The sequence below is a fragment of the Accipiter gentilis genome, chromosome 3, assembly GCF_929443795.1.
Source record: "Accipiter gentilis chromosome 3, bAccGen1.1, whole genome shotgun sequence".
NCBI lineage: Eukaryota > Metazoa > Chordata > Aves > Accipitriformes > Accipitridae > Astur > Astur gentilis.
The window spans coordinates 19,563,037-19,581,267 of NC_064882.1; the positions used below are offsets into that span (position 1 = coordinate 19,563,037).

At 45.0% G+C, this 18,231-nt stretch overlaps 1 protein-coding gene across 1 annotated transcript in view; it reads left to right on the forward strand.

Annotated features, from left to right (window-relative positions):
• The first annotated feature begins 223 nt into the window (after positions 1-223).
• CORIN (corin, serine peptidase) overlaps positions 224-18,231 on the forward strand; it is a 168,674-nt gene continuing 150,666 nt past the window's right edge. The window contains exons 1-2 of the mRNA XM_049793730.1: positions 224-336; positions 17,773-17,917. Of these exons, the coding sequence (XP_049649687.1) occupies positions 262-336; positions 17,773-17,917 (220 nt within the window). The 5' untranslated portion in view covers positions 224-261. The remainder of the gene's footprint in view (positions 337-17,772; positions 17,918-18,231) is intronic.

Here is an 18,231-nt window from a genome sequence, read left to right on the forward strand (position 1 = left end):
TTGTCCCCAAGGGGTACAGCGTGATGTGCAAAAGGGGTGGGGATGTGGCGGCTTTCTCGCGGAGGTTTGTTATTATTGGGTGGAGGAGGGGGGAGGGGGAGTCTGCCGAGCAGACAAAATGCGGAGCCCCCCCGCCCCGCAAGTGTGTATCTGCGGGAGGCGGGCGGCCGCGGCTCGTCAGAGTCCGAGGTGGAGAAGAGTAAAGGTGGGTGTGGGGGGGGGGGGGCGGCCAAAGCGAGGAGGGTCCGCAGCGGCCAGAGCATGCTCTCCATGCAACAGTTCCCTGCCCTGCCTGCGGAGGAGGAGCGCTACCGACAGGTTCTCTCCGCCAACCGGGTAAGGCGAGCCCGAGGGCGCTCCCCTCCGCGCGTGGGGCCGCCTGGGGGCCACGGGCTTGCGAGGGCGGCCGGCTCCGCCGCTCGGCCACCCCCGGGGGCGGCGTGCTCGGGGGGCGACGGACGGGAGAAGGGGAGCGCGGCCGCCGGTCCGGCGGGGAATCCCCCCGTCCCGTCCCGCCCCGCCCCGTCCCGCCGCCGAGCGCTGCGCGCAGCCTGCGCTGCCGCCGCGGGGCCGAGCGGCAGGTTGCTGGGGCAAGCGGCGAAGGGGCGAGCCCTGCTCCGAGCCCCGCGATCCGCCGCAGCCAGAGCGGCCCCGTGCCTGGCGGCCGCCGACGGCGCCGCGTCCCCGGGGGGCGGCCGGGGGCGGGTGAGCGCCCGCCACCCACCCGCCGCGGGGCGCTCCCGCGTCGGAACTCGCGCGGCCGTGCGGGAGGAGCGCGGGGGGGGCGGCCGAGTTCGGGGGCGCCGGAGGTGGGTGAGCCGGTCGCGGTTAACGAGCGGTCGCTGTCAGCGTTTCGGGAGAAGAGCTCAGCTCTCCCGCAAAGTCGGCGGGGGAGGTCAGCGGGGCTGAGGTGCCCGCCAGTCGCTCTGGCGCTGGAAGGAGCGCGGAGCAGTTGCGCCGAGCCCGACGGCAACAGGTCCGGCCGGCATTTGCGAGAGCAAAGTTTGGGCTCGACCCCCGGCGGGACGGCCCTGGCCGCTTCACCTGCGGCCGGGCTCCCGGGGAGCCGACGCACCGCGCCCTCGTCCCCGGCGCGGCAGCTGCCGCCCGGCAGCAGCGAGGGCTGCCTTCGCCCTCCCGTGGGCCGCACCCCGGGGCCGGGCGGAGGGACCCCTTCCCCCTCCTCCTCCCACGGCTGTCCGGCGGGATGGTACCGCCGGCCGCCGCCACCCGCGGGAGGCGGTCATCCCGTGGAGAGTCACGGCCGGAGGCAGTTAACCCTCGCAGGGCGAAACCTGGCCGATTGCAAGCGTCCGAAGGGGACAGCGGGGGTGTTCTCGGTCTCCCGGCGCACCCCCGGGGAGGAGCGGGGCGGAGGACCGTGCTTTGCCTGCCCGCATACGAGAAGCTGCGCGGGGCGGGTGTCACCCCGGTGTCCCGCTGCGGGTGGCACCGTCGGAGGGGGAGGCACGGCGGGGGCCGCAGGTGGACAGCGGGGCAGCCGCTCGCTCCCCGCGGCGGTGCCGGTGGCGGTGCCGGTGGCGGTGGCGGCGCGGGGCTGGGAGGGCCGTCTCCTCTCTCCTCCCCGCGCCGGGCCGGAGCGCTGAGGATGATGAGGAGAGCTGGAGGGAGGGCGGCGGAGCTTCCCGCGCTGCTGCTGTCACACCGATCCGCCCGCCACCGAGACGGCGGAGCGGCGGGTTCTGCGAGCGTGTGAACGAGGCGGTACGGCTCAGTAGTGTCGTTGCTCCACTTGATTTAAAACGCAGAAATGCTTGGACGCGTTTCACGGCAGACGATTAATTAATTAACCTTTATTTTAAATTATTAGCAGTCTGGCTGAGACGGTGGAACTCTTAAGCGAAATCAAATATCTAGAGCTTTTAATGCATTCGCGGCGTCTCTTGGGAAGGCTTAGTTTTCAGCAGTAAAAATACGGGAATGGATTTTTCCATATGGCCGCTTCCACCCTTCCTGTGTTCCTAAAAGATGGACCAGTCGGCAGGACTAAACCGTAATTCTTTAGCCGTGTTTTTGTAATGGATGCCTTAGGTGGAGATCTCTGTTACGAGCGGCTCAGGTACTGTGACACAGACAGCGTTGAGTTAGTGTATCGCTGAGGTGATCCAAACACCTATAAAGGAGTAATACAAAGAACTATAGAACCGCTCTGCTTATGTGTCTCTCTAAAAGCTGGTGACATCTCCCGAGTGTCTTGGACATCGAGGTTCTGTAGGAAGCTGGGGGCTCCTCCAGGGGACAGGGGAATCCTGAACAACGTCCAAACCTCCTTTGGAAAGGAAATGCTCGTGACTTTTTTTCCCTCCGCCATCAGCCATTTCTGGGGTACCCCGACAGCCAGATTTTTCTGCCCGTGGGGAAGCCTGGCCCTTCAACCTTGCACGTAATCGTCACTCAGCATGCATTTTTAAGGAAGCTACCAGTACTCCTTTTCCTGAGAAGGCTCTTGGGGTGGTGAGCCTGGCAGCGCAGCTCGCTTGCCCAGATTAGAGGAACCTGCTTGTGCTTTATTAGTATCTGATGGGACCATCAGGATAAAATATTGTTTTTCCTCAGTCTTTTGGAGCTGGGACTATAAAACACTGAAGAAACTATTCACTTTCTCTCCAGAAATCTTTGCTGGCACTCGTCTGTGTGCCTGTGGTAGATAACTTGAGTGTTCAGTGAATCAAAAGTATAAGATAGCTTGAAATGCGTCACGATCGGAGGTGTTCGATAAAATGTGCAATGCACACAGGGCAATTTAATATATCTGTATCATTGTTTAGTTGTTAATGATGTATTAGATGATGTCTGCAGATACAAATGAAAGCCAGGACTCTTAACAGTGCCAGTAATTATTTAAAAATGCAGGCAGGCTTACTTGAATGTAGGAGGGGTTTTTTTTTGTTTTTTTTTGGTTTTTTTTTTTTGTTTTTTTTTTGCTAAGCTGATATACATGTTTAGGTCTTAGCACTCTGCTCCCTCGAGGAACATTACTGTCCTGCCGTTATACTAAGTCCATGTATTGCCAGACACATAATTTCTTGTTACTACTTGCATGGCCAAGGGAGGAGTGCATGCGGAGGCTGAGGTGGATAAGCACCCAGACAGAAATCTCATTTACCAGAAGGGGAGCAGTCCTAACACGCCAGGAGATCGTGCCATTGTGTGTAACTGCCTGACAACGTGTGCTGTTCAGCCTGAAAGCAGATGACCTGGTAACCACTGGTCCAGCCGGGATCAAAGCCACAGCTCCCACCTCTTAAGGAAGTGCCTGTAGTCCTTATATTGTGCCTGCTGTATTGGGATGGCTGAATCTGCTGGGTCTCAGCGTGGCAAAGACTCGGCGAGCCCAAAGAGCCTCTTGGCCACACCGATGGAAGCACTGTCTTCCCGCTTGTGTACAAAGGGCTTATTTAGAGTTCAGCATTTGTTGGTTAGAGCAGTTGAGTAGCGGTGAGAGCAGCAGCCTCTGGGTTTCTTCGCCAGGTGTAACCATCCCAACATTCCCTCGCCTGTTCCGCCTTCTCGTGGCCCTCATAAATGGCAGGCTGGGTAAGTACAATTCTCCAGTGCCAGGGCAGAAAGGTGGAAGATAATCTCTTGTGAAGTGAGGGGTTGTCCCAGTAGGACAAGGAAAGCTTAAATCCTCCTTGAAAAGGTCTTCACGCACAGAACAACCTCTGAAGAGAGTGGCCAGACAGGCTCCAGCTTTACTACCCTCATTGCCTCTTGATTTTTTTCGCTTGGGGCTTCCCTGCCACAGCTGCCATGCCCGGCGGTGGTCAGGGATGGCAGAGGGGCCTTGTTTGTGGGGGAATCTCCCAGTCTGCAGCCCCGCGACAGAAGAATATGATGCCGCTTGCATCCCTTCCTTCTGTCCCCCGCCCCTCTATAAATAACTTGCTGGGCTGACCTGTCAGATTCCCCCAGCAGAGCGGATCCCCTGACCCGGGACGCCTGCAGTGGAAAGTCTGAATGCGAAAAATACCGTAGTAAAAATAGAGCAGCTGGGTAGCCCCTCTGGCAGGTCCTAGCGCCGCGGCCCAGGCCTGCGCAGCATCGATAGCTTCCCTCCTGCATCCAAACTTTAATATCCTAATGGTGAATTCTTTTCTCCTTTTTTAACTGTCAGATGGAAGCATAATTCATTGCTGCTATTCTGCTGTGGAACATATAGTTCTCTTCCAAGTAGTGTTTTTAATTTCAGCTTGTCTTTCTAATCAGCAAACATGAAAGAAATAGGGATAATGGTTTCATATCCTAAATGTAAAAATAATGATGAGACAACGACCAAGCAAGAGCTTGCCGTTTCAAAAAGAGATGAGAATCCTGCTACCTCTGAAGTCCGAATTAGATTTCTTCCCGTGCCTACCTTGTGCAGAAGACTGCTCTCCTGAAGGGATAGATTCTCCTCGGCTGTGGTTTCAAGCCACTAAAACTTAAAGCAATGCTTGTAATTATTTAGTTATGCATATGCTGTTTTTTCTGGTTGTTTTACCTGTGAAATCTGAGTATCTAGAGGTTAAAGCCAGCGATAGAGACCGGAAAGTGTTGTCTGATCGCCGCTATGCCTTCATCTGGTGCATCCATGTTGCAGTCCTGGCTTGCAGTGCACACTGGAGCATGGCCTACTCTCGGTGTGGTGGTGGGGTGGCCTCGGCTCACAGCCAAGCACCCGCACAGCCGCTCGCTCACTCCCTCTTCCCCGTCCTGCGGGACGGGGGAGAAAATGGGAAGAATGAGAGTGAGAAAGCTCATGGGTCAAGATAAAGGCTGTGAGATCGCTTACTGCTTACTGGTGTTGGCAAAACAGACCCGACTGGAGGAAACGAGTTTATTACTGATTAATATAAATATTTAATTACTGATTCAGGTACTGTGAAACAAAAAAAAAAGAAGCAAACATTAAAACACATGGGGAGAACACCTCTCCTCCGCCATTCCCAGGCCCAGCTTCACTCCAGACTCCTCTCCTCCCACCTTGTTGTCACCGCAGGTGGCACTCGGTACCTTCAGTGAGGCAAGGAGCTGTGCAGGGGAGAAATGTGGTTCTTCTCTGCTGATCCTTCCTTCTCACTCTTCCTGTGCTCTGGTGTGGGTCCTCCATGGGCTAGAGTCCTTTTGGGAATATATGCTCTGCCATGGAGCACCTACTTCTCCTCTGACCTTGACGTTTGCACTGCTGTTTCTCACTCTTTTTCCATTTCTCTGCCCGTGTGGTGTTTTTTGCCCTTTCTTAAATATGTTTTCAGAGAGGCAGCACCAGCTTGGCTGATGAGCTCAGCTGTGTCCTGTGGTGTGGAGCCAGCTGGAACTGGCCATGTCCAGCATGGGACAGCCCCTAGCCTCTTCTAATGGAGGCCACCCCTGCAGTCCCCCCACTGCCAGCAGCTTGCCACCTACACCCAGTACAGATGTCCGTGTCATCAGGGGCAGAATTATCTAGAAGTGGTGGCCACCTCAGCATAGCATGAGCTTGGGAAAGTATGTTTGCTCACAGCTGACCAAAGTGGCAGTTTTACCTCTGTGGTTGTCTGCTTCCCTGTCCCTCTTCCCTGATCCCCAAATCATGAAGGAATGAAATAAACCCAGCCATCCTTCAGTTCCTTTTCGCCATCTCTGTCATTAGAGTGGAACTTCTGCAGCATCTGCTGCTTTGGGTGCCACACAGTTTATAATTCTCTATTTTTGTTAGTCTTGTTGCCAGCATAAGGTAGTTTTTAGCGCGTTGCCCTGTAGACAGTGAAAAGAGGCTGAAAATCACATACTGCCAGAGCTGCTTTGGAATGGTGAAGTTTATGCTTTGAGATTTCAAGCCCTGCCCTTCGTTGCAAAGCATGTTTCCCGTAACAGTATGCATTCTGTGTGACCCCAGCTTTTGCATATGTGCTAAATCAATACATACTGCTTTCTTTTCAGAGAGGACACAGAAACTGAGACAGTTTTAAAAACTCTTCCTCATAGAATAATCCATGGGGGACAGTTCCTGTAAACCTGTGGGAAAGAAGACTGTCAGGTTGTGTCATTACAGATGCTCCTGTAAGCTACTGCTCTTCCTGAATTCCAAGGCTCACTTCTTCTGGCAAAAGAAGCATTTTCTGTACTGAACATTTAATTCATCTTCACCCAGTCCATAGGGGAAAGGAAGTGAAGGTAGTAATGAGTTTCCTTCTTTGGGACTGCATCAGACTGCATCTATTCTAATTCGTGTATTGTAGTTCAGAGTTCAAGATCAATGCTCAGTGGGTGGTGCTTGTGCTTTGGGACCAGCTGGTCAGTGGTTGTCAATCTGTCTTTCCATTCTTCTCTTCCTCAAACCTGTAACACTCAGTTCTGCCATATACAGAACCTAGTGTTTTAAAAACTAATGTACTAGAATCTTCCATGTCTGATCTGTTTGATACCAGAGAGATTTAACTTAGAAGTGATTTAACAGTAATAGTAATTGCCCAGAGCAATTGCCATTGCTTGTCACCTCAGAGAGCTCCTAGTTTCAAAGTAGCCTATACTGTCACTCCAATATTACTGAAAGTTACTCGAGAGTGTCTCGGATTCAGGAAGGATTTCCTAGGAAAAAAGACTCTAATTTTTTCCCCTTGCTGCCTCTGAATGAAGCAGTAAGAAATCAGTCACGTCCTCCTTGCATTGTTCATCTCAGAAAGCAGTCAGGGCATTCTCTTGGAAATAAAACCACTGATAACATTGAGGAGCTTTCCATCCCAGGTCTCTCAGACCTGCAGCTCTGCATTCATGTAACAATACAGCATATATCTGTAATATACAGTTATGTCTGCTCTGAACTTCATGGCCCAGTGGTGTGACACAGAGATTTCATCCATTGCTCCTGCTTCCATTGTGAAATCTTTTGCTGGGTGGATTGTTTTGCCTGTGTTAAAGTTGCCCCAGAACCAGTGGGACCTGGAGATTATAGAAGCAGAACATCCTACGGTTGTCAGGCTCTCCCCAACGTCCTGCATTTTCGCATCTTTGGGAACAGACACAGATAGCTGAGCCCACCTTGCCTTAACAGCCTGTGAGTTTTTGCCATCAGTGTTGAGGGACAGACATAGCTGAGAGACAGCTTATTGTTTGAAAGATGCTCGTTCTGTGCACATGCAAATATTGTCTGAATGGATAATATATTCGAAATAGTTATCAGGAACTGTGGAGTAAGTAGCTATCTTCTTTTTTTATCGCTGTTTGATTTGTAGCAACCATGTAACAGAAGAATTAAGTAGTAAATGCCTTTTTTTTAAGCTTCAGTTTGTCCCTGCTCAGCCATTTTAAAGGTGTAAGTTTAAATAATTTGTAGTGCATGTAGACAAGGATGGAAAGGAGGTCTGAAATGACAATTGAATGTGTTCGGAAGTTATTACCAATTCTTCTTTCCCCTATAAAGTCAGAGTATGTGGATTAGTGTTGATAGTGGTCTGGAAGGGCTAAGAACCCAGATGGTTTCCATTTGCTTCTTCCTCACCATAGATAGGATTATTATGTGACTTTTGGAGATTTCCAAAGAAAATATGAATGGGAAGAAAGCTGGCCTCTGTTCTAGGGATGACAATTAAATTGAATAGTCCTAGCCATAAATACAGTAGGATTTTTCTTCTTTGACAGAATAATTCACCAGATTGTTACTGGTTCAGTGACTTAGATAGAAGTTTTTATCCTACAAATCCTTATGTGATCCATAAACCTTTGATACTGTATCAAAGTTATAGTCAAACACATACACCAATGTAAGTGCCTTGTTAACCCACTTAATCTTGAGTTTTCCCTATCAGCTCGTTGTTTCACAACTTCGACAATCATGAATAGTTTTAATCTCTAGTCACCTCTTCAGTTATTTCTGGCAAGGTGTCCTGGTAGTTTAAAAAAATATCCTCTTTCTTTGTTTTCTCCTACTGAAGCAAAATGTTCAAAGATTACATGTTTCTTAACAAAGTGATATCCTATTGAAAAATGAATGAGTCACCTCTAAATTTTATAGATAGTAGGTTATCAACCTGTGAGACATTGTGTAAGTCTATTTTCATCTTTGGGAAGAGGACAAATAAATATCCAGCTATGCTGAAGCTTTGCTTTGACTCTAAGCCATGTCCTTTCTTTTGATCAATATTGCTGCTGCTCTTATCCTTGGTCCAAGGGTTAGTATCTTTTTACTCACATTTCAGAAAAAAAAGTCAGTAGTGTAAAGTTAACATTACACATTCAAATCCAAAATTTTAATTTCTTCTAGGCAGACATTTATAATGTAAGAATAATCTATACATTTTAGAGAAAAACGAATAAGAAATGCATGAAACATAAGGAGACAAATGCTTCTAAGAAGATTCCTGCCATTTGTTTAGCTTGCATTCCAGTTTAGCATCCAATTCATGTCATTGAAAGCTTCTGATTTTAAATAGGTTAAGTAATTGTATAATCAGCAATGCACATGGCACATATATGATGTACTGGTCACTTTCAAGTTCAGGTGGCTAAGCCTACTGATCAGGCATTCATAGGAAAAAAAAGAAAAGGTTAACCAATTATGAAGGTCTAGTTGCCTTCTGCGGGATGGGGCTTCTGGTGGGATTTCTACACAGGCGGTGATTGATACACTGAATGGGATCCACAGGGCAGGCAGGATTTCTTTTTGTCCCTTCTAGTTTTCCAGGCTTGAACGCTGCTTTTAAGAGGAGGTTTTCCTCAAACTGTGTCCCTCTACCCCCTCAAAATGTTTTTTCAGAATCTCTTAATTGTGACAAATTAGGCCACTTTTTTTTTGTTTTGGTTTGGTTTGGTTTTTTTTTAGGTTTCCAGTTTTGCTTTCAGGTCCTAACGGCTCTTGTGCAGGCATCTGCTTATTGAATTCCCAGCAAAGCAGGAACCTGCAGCGAGTACTGTGTTACTCCCCTGCCTGTTGAACTGTGATTCTCGGCAAGGTATAGCCAAAGACTTGCCATCGCTGCTCAACTTGCTTAGCAAACCTCAATGCAGTGAACATCTGGGTAGTCAGGAAGGCATTAGAGTGGTCTCTGGGTGTGTTCAGAAAAACAGCATGGCACAGCTGAAACTTTTGTGAGCAATTTTTGCAAGCCCTAGAAACTTAAAGAAAACTAGTAAGCCCAAAGCATAAATTCTGCATTAATTAAAGATTAATTTCCCCCATACACTTTGCCACTGCCTGCTGAGGTAGGCTGAATGGACGTTCATGCTCTGGTATTGAGAAATATCAGATAATGCTAACCATAGTCTAGTTCTTAAAATGAACGTCTTCCATAGACACTTCAGTTTTTGAAAAATCTTTTATGTCTTCCATATGTTTACTGAATCTTGCTCAGCTTATGAAGCATGGCAACATCACACATCTTTGCCACCAGCTGTTAGTAATAAAGAAGAGAGAGTTTAGAATTGGAGTAAGTTTGCCATCAGCTGAACTGTTTTCTTAATCTGAATGTTCTTGGAAATTCAGCAAAGTTCCATTGTAAATATGGGAACATTGTTGTAGCTGCAAGTTTACATCAGTGAAATTACAAATAATTGTAAATATGTACAATATATAAGTAAGTATGTAAACAACATTTATGCCAAAGTGGAATCATTATTCAGCAGCACTTCTTCTGAAAAAGGAAGAGATTCAAACACACTGCTATTGAAGAGGTGATACTACTGTTCTCTAGTAGCGATAAATATCCTTTTTTTCCTCTCTTCTGATTAAAATTTTGAAGAGTGATCAGTACTGACCCTATATGATGGCTAAATGGTGTGTCTCATTCTCATTTTAAATGAGGTGGAGAGCAGTTATTGATATCACACCAGATATATGGAATCCAAGAAAATCCTTTCTTCTCCATTTCTGCCCCTTTCCATGAGATGTTAAGCATAGAACACCTGTAATGGGGAACCAAGGTCAATAGTTTGCATGTGAATAACTTTCTGATTTCTAAATCATATCTTCTCAGGGAGACCAATTATTACATTATTTATTTAGATTTATTTCCGTATCAAATAGATGCTTTTCGAAGTGCCTTTATAATCCACTACATTGCCAAGATAAAACACTGGACCCTTTCCCAAAAGAACTAGATGAAATGAGAATAAGCTCCTCAGAGCTCCAAATCTCCTGGCTGTAGTGCTTATGTCTGAGTGACCAACTCATTTCCGCCTCCCTCAAAGCCTTCAGAAAGGGAAGAATGAATTACGAAAGAGATGTTGCACCAAGAGCTAGCTCTCTTAAACTAAGCATACGCTGTAAGATAGTAACTTGGACACTGGTAACACCACTGGCACCACAGCATTCATCTGTCATCCCGGATAAAACCAGACTTGGAACTCAGTGTGTCGGTGGCTCTGATAGCTGGTCATACCTCAGCTAGAAAGTTCAAAGCGAGAGTGGGTTACGTCTGAGGGGTCTGCAGTCGTCCTGTTTGGACAACACTGTAGGCACACTCCAAGGGAGTTCTGGCTTGGCAGGCAGTAGTGCAGGGTCTCAAACACACAGATAACTGGAACACCATAGTTGTGTTTGGATTTTGTTTCAGCAACTTTACTGCTGGCTTTGTCTCAAACTGAAGCTGGAGCAGACCAGAACTGTGTTGTCACAGAGCTATGCGAGACATAACCTGAATGTCACCTTGTGTCTTCTGAGCTTCTCATGCCTATCTCCACAATTTCTCAGTTCCAAAGTTGTCTCAGTGCCTCACGAAACTGCTGAAATAATTTTTCAGGAGTTAAGAACCCCAAATTTGTGCAACAGAGATGAAGGAAAGAATACCACATCAACGTTCATTAGTCTGAATTGGTGACTTCTGCTCATGCCGGGTTTGGATTTTTACTACACTGTATCTCCTGCTGGACCAATAACAGCTTGAAAGGTCAGCTGAACAGAAGTGGGCAGTGGGTCTCTATGGTGGTCTGACAGGCAAAAAACCCACCTTACTTTACACATTGTATCTTCTGTACAGAGAAGAAATATCATGACACAGTTACCGCTACTTACTTTAAGTGAAAATGTAAGTCAGGAAGGTTAAATGTCTTTCAGGTTTCTGCTTCAGCCAAAAGAATCTGGCTGGACATAGTATCTAGCACCAATGAAATAATTCTGTTGGAAAGAGGTGCCCATCTTTATATGACATCTCCCTTACTGAGGTACTGTATATTTCAGATTGGTATGATGACTCAATATGTTTATATTTCAGTGGTTAAAATAGGGGTAAATCAGAATATTTTATTTCATGGATGGGAAAGGAGGTCTGGTCATCAAAATGAATGTTGAATTAATTATGTCAGCAATTTGTAATTTGTCTGAGGATATGGAATCTCCTGGGAGAAGTTACAAGATTACATTGTGCAAATAACAATTCTTGTGATAATAACATGCTTCTCATGTTTGCTGCCTTGCTGTATGAAAAGGTTTGGTAGGGGGGTTGTGTTTTTTTGTTTTGTTTGTTGGGTTTGTTTGTTTGTTTTGCTTTTTGCTGCCTTGCTGTATGAAAAGGGTTTTTTTCCCTAAATTGGACTAGAGTTGATAAAATCACAGGAGCTGACAACAGAGCACTGCTTCAACATTAGAAGAGGAACAATATCAAGGATATGGAACAAACTGCAGATAATTTTCATAATCTAACATATTTTCCATACACGAACTATTGCTTGGCTGGGTAGCAGATTCCTCAGTGGCATTATGAGGACTTTTACAAGGCCACCTGTTTACTACCCCCTAATGACATTCTTTCTGCATTTCACAGTCGTACATTCTTGTCTTCATTCCACTTCTTTCCAGCATAAACACTACATAGTACTTTGGTGTATGACTTGCTCAAGATATTTTGATGCTTCTGATCCAATAGTTGTCTTCTACATTTCTTTGTAGAGACCCATCATGCATAGAAGATGCTGACAGTAGGCTGTTAGCCCTAATGATATTTCTTTATTGGGAGAACATCTGTTAGGTTTGTGGTGACAACAGCAGAAGATATTTTTGTCAAGTGCTTATACTATGATTCAGGCTGTTTTATAGACTAGTAACTTAGATACATTTTGTGCCTAAAAGGAAAATTGCATGCTACCATAGGCTTTTCACCCATAAATCTTCATGTAATCTGTCATTTCTGTGCTTTAAAATAAGAGGCATATTATTGAAATGACACCCATAAGATCAAATTCTCCCTACATCTTGGAGAAGATAAGCTGTGAATTTTGGTCCAATGAATTTTTAGTCTTTCTGTAGTCAGATGAGACTGTATTTTTTTTTCCACCTTACTTTTTTCTGCCTCTGTGGTTTCAGAAAATCAACTGTGAGCAGTCTGATCCAGCAGTCCTAGATAAGCCTAGGATTTTAAAAAAAATCTGCACTGAAATTAGCTCAGAGTTACTTCACGGTGTGTTTCCTTTGTTGCAGTCATTACTGAAAGAATGGCACTCAGGTAAGCAGTGGTTAATGGCATTTCATTAGGGACAGAATTTTTTAGCTGTCAGAAGAAATTATCTGATGTTTTTAAGCATCCTGTATTCTGACTATATTCTTGTTTAATACAAAACCTGAATGTATTAAGAGCAAATTACTTGTTGCCTTAAAACCCAAACACTGACATTTCCTAACTACGGTGCACACAGTATTTAATTCAAAAAACTCTCAAATCAAGTTTTCTGACAACAGCGGTAGGAAGGGAACTTGCACCAGCGTTCAAGTATTGAGAATACAGTTTGGTCCAGTGCTGTGCTAAATCTATTTTATGCCAAAATCTCCAGCATTTAGGGCTGGTTTCTTTCAGTGTGCCCTGAAGGATTCTGCTTCTAAGTCTTGTCCTTCCCTTGGAAAGGGAATAAATGGTACCTCAGTGTACCTTGGAAAGGTACCTCAGTCTCACAGACTTAGAGAATGATTCAGAGAAACTATTGACTACACAGAGACTTCAGGGCGACTGGTTTCTTATCTTGGCAACTAACCTGGAAGCTTGGAGTGAGCCAAGTGAATAAGCAAGTAGCACCCCTGTTTCCTTCTACAGGCCCATATTTCTCTGAAGATTCCATTATTTATGCCTCTATTCCATTATTTATTAGAATTGAGAGGACAGAGCATGTCTGAAGTTTATGCTGATACCGTTGGCATAGTAGTGCACTTAAAACTGGTGCACGTATTCTTTGTGTATTGCAATATTTGGTGGCAAGGGGACAAGAAACAGTACCAGGGAATATATAATGAGTAGGTATAATGCATTTATGCTTATCTACAGGACACTTTATTAAATTTTCATTGATGATATAGGAACCATTAGCACTATCTCTAGTTCTATTTCATATTCACCACAGAAATGGATGGTAAGAGCTCATGTAAATGTTCAAGTGATGGAAAACTGGCAAAATTGGAAAACTGGCAAAATTAAGTTTTTTGCTTGCTGAGTCACCGATGATGATTTTAAATAGGTTTAGTGTTTTTCATGAGGTCTTTTCCTGTAGAAGGAAAAAATACAACATGCTGTTTAGTTTCCTACAAATATTTACCTTGCTATTACACAAAACTAGCAAGTCATGGTGTTAGAAAAACATGTCTTTCACAATCCAACATTCTTTTCTGGAGCAGCCACTGAAGGTAAATTTGGATACAACAGTCCGTTTTAAATTCTGTGGTAGCTGTCAGTGCAAAGACTGAGGTTTATTGTTGCCTTCAGGAGTTGAAAAGAAAGAAAATGTTTGAGGTTCTCCTTTAGCATGAACATTTGCCTAAAGTAGCTAGTACCCACAATTCCAGTAGGCTTTAGAAAAAATTTCTCACGGAAACAGAGGAACATAAGAAGCTCACTATTTTCATTGGCACGCATTTAATGTTTCACCTAGGTTAACTCTGAGGCATCTGTACAACAGTGGTGGTAACTGCTCTCAGTTACACGCTTATGCTTGGGATGATTAAGACCTCATGTACCTCCAAAATACTCAATATCACCTCTTCCTGACAAGAGTAGTCAAAAAAAAATTGATGGTGAATACTACTTCTGTGTGGTTTCTCAATTCTTTGAGAAAACAATTTTGTTGTTTATTGATAACATAAGTTTTTTACTCCTGAGACAACTCTTTGGAGTCATGGGTCAAGCATTACCTTACCTTACTGGGTAGAGTTGGGCACTTTTGCCAGGGATTTGCGAGAAGTGTATCTTGATTGGGAGTCATTCCTTTAGGAAAACGAGCTGGATCTTACATTTGTTTTTCTTGAAGAAACTAAAAGTCAGCTCTTGAGTGCCCTAATCACTGGGCTGTGTAGTGATGGTCCTGCTCCCTATTATCTGGCCCAGCAGAACTGTGTTCTTTTTTTACAAAATATTGTGACTTCAAGGGATAGTGTGCTCTGATTCAGGAGGAGTCTATGTTCAGGTGGTTGTGATACTCTACCAAGTTGTAGATCTAATTTTTAGCTGCTTCAGGCTGTAGAGGGAATTGAACTCAACAGCCCCATTTTCTGCGGAAGCACTGTAACCACTTGTTTTGGGTTTGTGTGGCAGGGTTTTGGTAGCAGGGGAGGGGCTGCAGAGGTGGCTCCTGTGAGAAGCTGCTGGAAGCTTCCCCGGCTCCAAGTTGGGCCCGCCTCTGGCCCAGGCCGAGCCCATCAGCGATGGTGGTAGCGCCTCTGGGAGAACAGATTTAAGAAGGGGAACCGGCAGTGAGTGGGGGGAGTGGGATGTGAGAGGAACCCCTCTGCAGACACCGAGGTCAGTGAGGAAGGAGGGGAGGAGGTGCGCCGGAGGAGGGGATGCCCCTGCAGCCTGTGGTGAGGCGGCAGGCTGTCCCCCCCAGCCCGTGGAGGGGAGCGGGGGAGCGGAGGCCCCCCAAGATGGCCGTGACTCCATGGGAAAGCCCACGCTGGAGCAGGCTGTGACTGAAGACCGGCTGGTGGAAAGGACCCACGCTAGAGCAGTTTGTGAAGGACTGTCTCCCGTGGGAGGGACCCCACGCTGGAGCAGGGGAAGAGTGTGAGGAGTCCTGCCCCAGAGGAGGAAGGAGCGGCAGAGACAACCTGTGTTGAGCTGATCCCAACCCCCATTCCCTGTCCCCCTGCGCTGCTTGGGGCGAGAAGGTAGAGAAAATGGGGAGTAAAGTTAAGCTCGGGAAGAAGAGAGGGGTGGGGGAAGGTCTTTAAGATTTGGTTTTACTTCCCATTATCCTTGCTTTGATTTGATTTGTAGTAAATTAAATTGATTTTGTTTCTGCCCGAAGTTGAGCCTGTCTTTTGCCCGTGACCGTAAGTGGTGAGTGATCCCTCCCTGTCCTTGTCTTGACCCATGAGCCTTTCTTAGTATTTTCTCCTTGTCACACCGGGGCGGGGGGGAGGGGGGGGAGGAAGGAGCGGCTTCGTGGTGCTGGGCTTACACCACTGCACAGTTAGAAAGGGCAATTTTATGCCATTTTTCTCTCTCTCTTTTTTTTTTTTTTTTTTTTTTTTTTTTTGCTGTGCTTTCAAAAGTAGTTATGGCAGCTGTGTTTTGGGAGATCTGTCATCTTAACAAAGCTGTGTTATTCCTCTGTAACCTGCTCGCAGGTGTCCCAAGGGGGCCTAATACAGGCTGCGCAAACTAAGGTTATGGAATTCAGGGAAGCCTGCCATGAGTAACTGCTAAACTGCTATATTCCAGCATGACCAGAAGCAAAACTTAGAGGCAGACTTTGAAGACTTTAATACGAAAACGTAGGCAAGTGTGGACTGTAGGAAGTTACATAGTCAAGCAGGGATCGTCTAAATGTCACTTGGATATAGGTTCCTAAAAGTCACCTAAATCCTTATCTGTGCCTGGCTATTTGAGGTGTTACTTGCGGGTAAGGGCAGTAATTTAGCTGAGATATCCTGAAATCTTGGATTGCAGCATTTGCAACTTCTGAATAATCTGTTGTTTAAAAACCCCCACACTTCTGACAACAAATTAACTTTCTCCAACATTCTTGATATTTCTCTTGTGAGAAATGGTGATGATCAGATTATGGACCTTGTCAACTCACCCAGGCTGTACCTTTTCAATAGACAGAGCTACCACCCTTATTATTCTCACCCTGAGCTGGCTGTTTCAGATGTTCAGATAACTCCACCATCTTTAAGTTGGCCATCAACTTATATCCTGCTTGCTAGATAAGCCCAGTAGTAGGACGGTGCTGAGACTGAATCACTGGAATAGGAAGAAGGTTATCAAGTGAGATACTGCTAGTACCTCACACCATACTGGTACCATATGCATTTTCAATGTTACCTGGTCTTTGAACAGTGGAAGTAGCAAAAAAAGTCATACGGGACACTGCACTGGATGGGTCTCAAGGACGTCAGATAATGTGTGATGCTTAGCAGTATCAGAAGAGGTACATACAATGGCACATTTCTGTTGTCTGTACAGTTTCTGCGGTGTCTAGTAACCAGGAGTATCAGAAATAGATGATATTCTAATATTATCAGCAGGGAAACTTTCCTTACAAATAGTCTTTGTGCCATGCTGGAGCAAGAGACATTGTGGAATGATGGAAAATTATGCTGTAAATCCCACTTACGCCACAGTCTTCTCAGTCAAGCAGTAAATGGGCAGTGAGGTTGGGGGGAAACAAATCTAGTCTCTGTGCAGCAATTCCCTAAGAAATAGTTCAACTTCCATTTATGCCAGTCAGTCTGGTAACCTGTTCTTCACAGGAAGGCACTTACAGCAGAGCCAGCCAAAGGGATAACCAACAGAGACTGGCATTTACACGACTAATAATATATATGTTGTAGACCTCAGTCTCTTGAGGTTCTTTGGGGGGAGGCTGTCAGGGTAATGGATGCGTTTACACTCGAGTCCTGTCACGAACAACTTCAACATGATTGATCTTCCTGACAAAGAGGATAATCTATTATTTATCCTTTGGGAAGACATTGTCTGGAAGTAATAATCCTGTCATCCAATTTCACCTTATCATAGGGAAAATTGTAATTTTTTTTAGTCAATTTTGAATAAAGATTTATTATCTTCATAACAACAGTTTCAGTCTTGCTATTAAAAATTCATATGGAATTTTGTTTTTGTTTCTGTTTAAAAAGTATGACATTTTTCCAGTATATGAGATCATAGTCTTAATGGAGTTATGTTTAAAAGTATATATATTAAATACATGTTTAGGCTTTTGCAAAGGTTTGAATTTTTGTACTTTGTGCAGCTCCGTTGAATTCAGAAAATAATTTTTCTCTATTCTTCTATATTCCATTTATAGAACAGAAAATATTAGTTGCAAACTCTACAGAATACTGTGATAAGTTATAATTTTGCAAAGTACTTAGAAAATGAGACAGCATTATTGTGCATAATAAGTGGAACAGTCGTTATCACTTCTGTTGTCACATAAAACAAAGATTATAATAGTTGCTTGATTCCTTAATAAAAGAAACTTAAGAACATGGAGCTCTTGAAGAATTAGTAATGGATTATTTTTAATTATAAAATAAGTGGTATTTAGCCTAACTGCTTAAATTTATTATGTATTTTACATTTTTTCAAATGAAATGCCTATCCAACTTCTAGTTCATCAGAAATGTTTAGAAATTTCAATGAAGCTGTAAGTCTGTGGATATTGGCTGAACTAAACACTGTTATATGGATTACACTAGGCTGTCCACCAAAAAGAAAGTTTACCTACAACTTTTCATTAAGAATCTAAAAGCCATTTATAGCATATATTGAAATCACATAGCTGTTCTGTGTAGTGGGGAGGACTGCTATTGAAAACATAGGTGTTACTAATTGACACCAGAATGATAAAACTGGCTTTTTTGTTTTTCAGGTCTTAGGAACAGATGAGGATAATATGGGGGATGGATGCTCTCAGAAACTGGCTTCTGCCAAGTTCCTTCGACTTTTGCTCCTAATACTGATTCCATGCATCTGTGCCCTTATCCTTTTGTTGGTGATCCTGCTAACCTTTGTAGGTGAGTGCTAACAGAGTAAGTTGACACATTTTTAATTAAGGAGACTAAAACTGAGACTGCATTCTCAAGTGCAAATGTAACTGTGGACAATAAAGATATATCTGAGCACATCTACCTTACAAACTAATCTACCTAGTGACTTAATAATGTTTGTTGCAGAGAAATAAATATGCTGTTTAGGTTTATATATTTAAAACCTATTTAAGGTACCGAAGAGGAAACCTTTTCTGAATTACTCAAAGTAGATTTTTGGGGAGCACGCTACCTTGAGCGTGTAGTATGTAGATGGTGTTCAGCAGTCATTTTACAAGTAC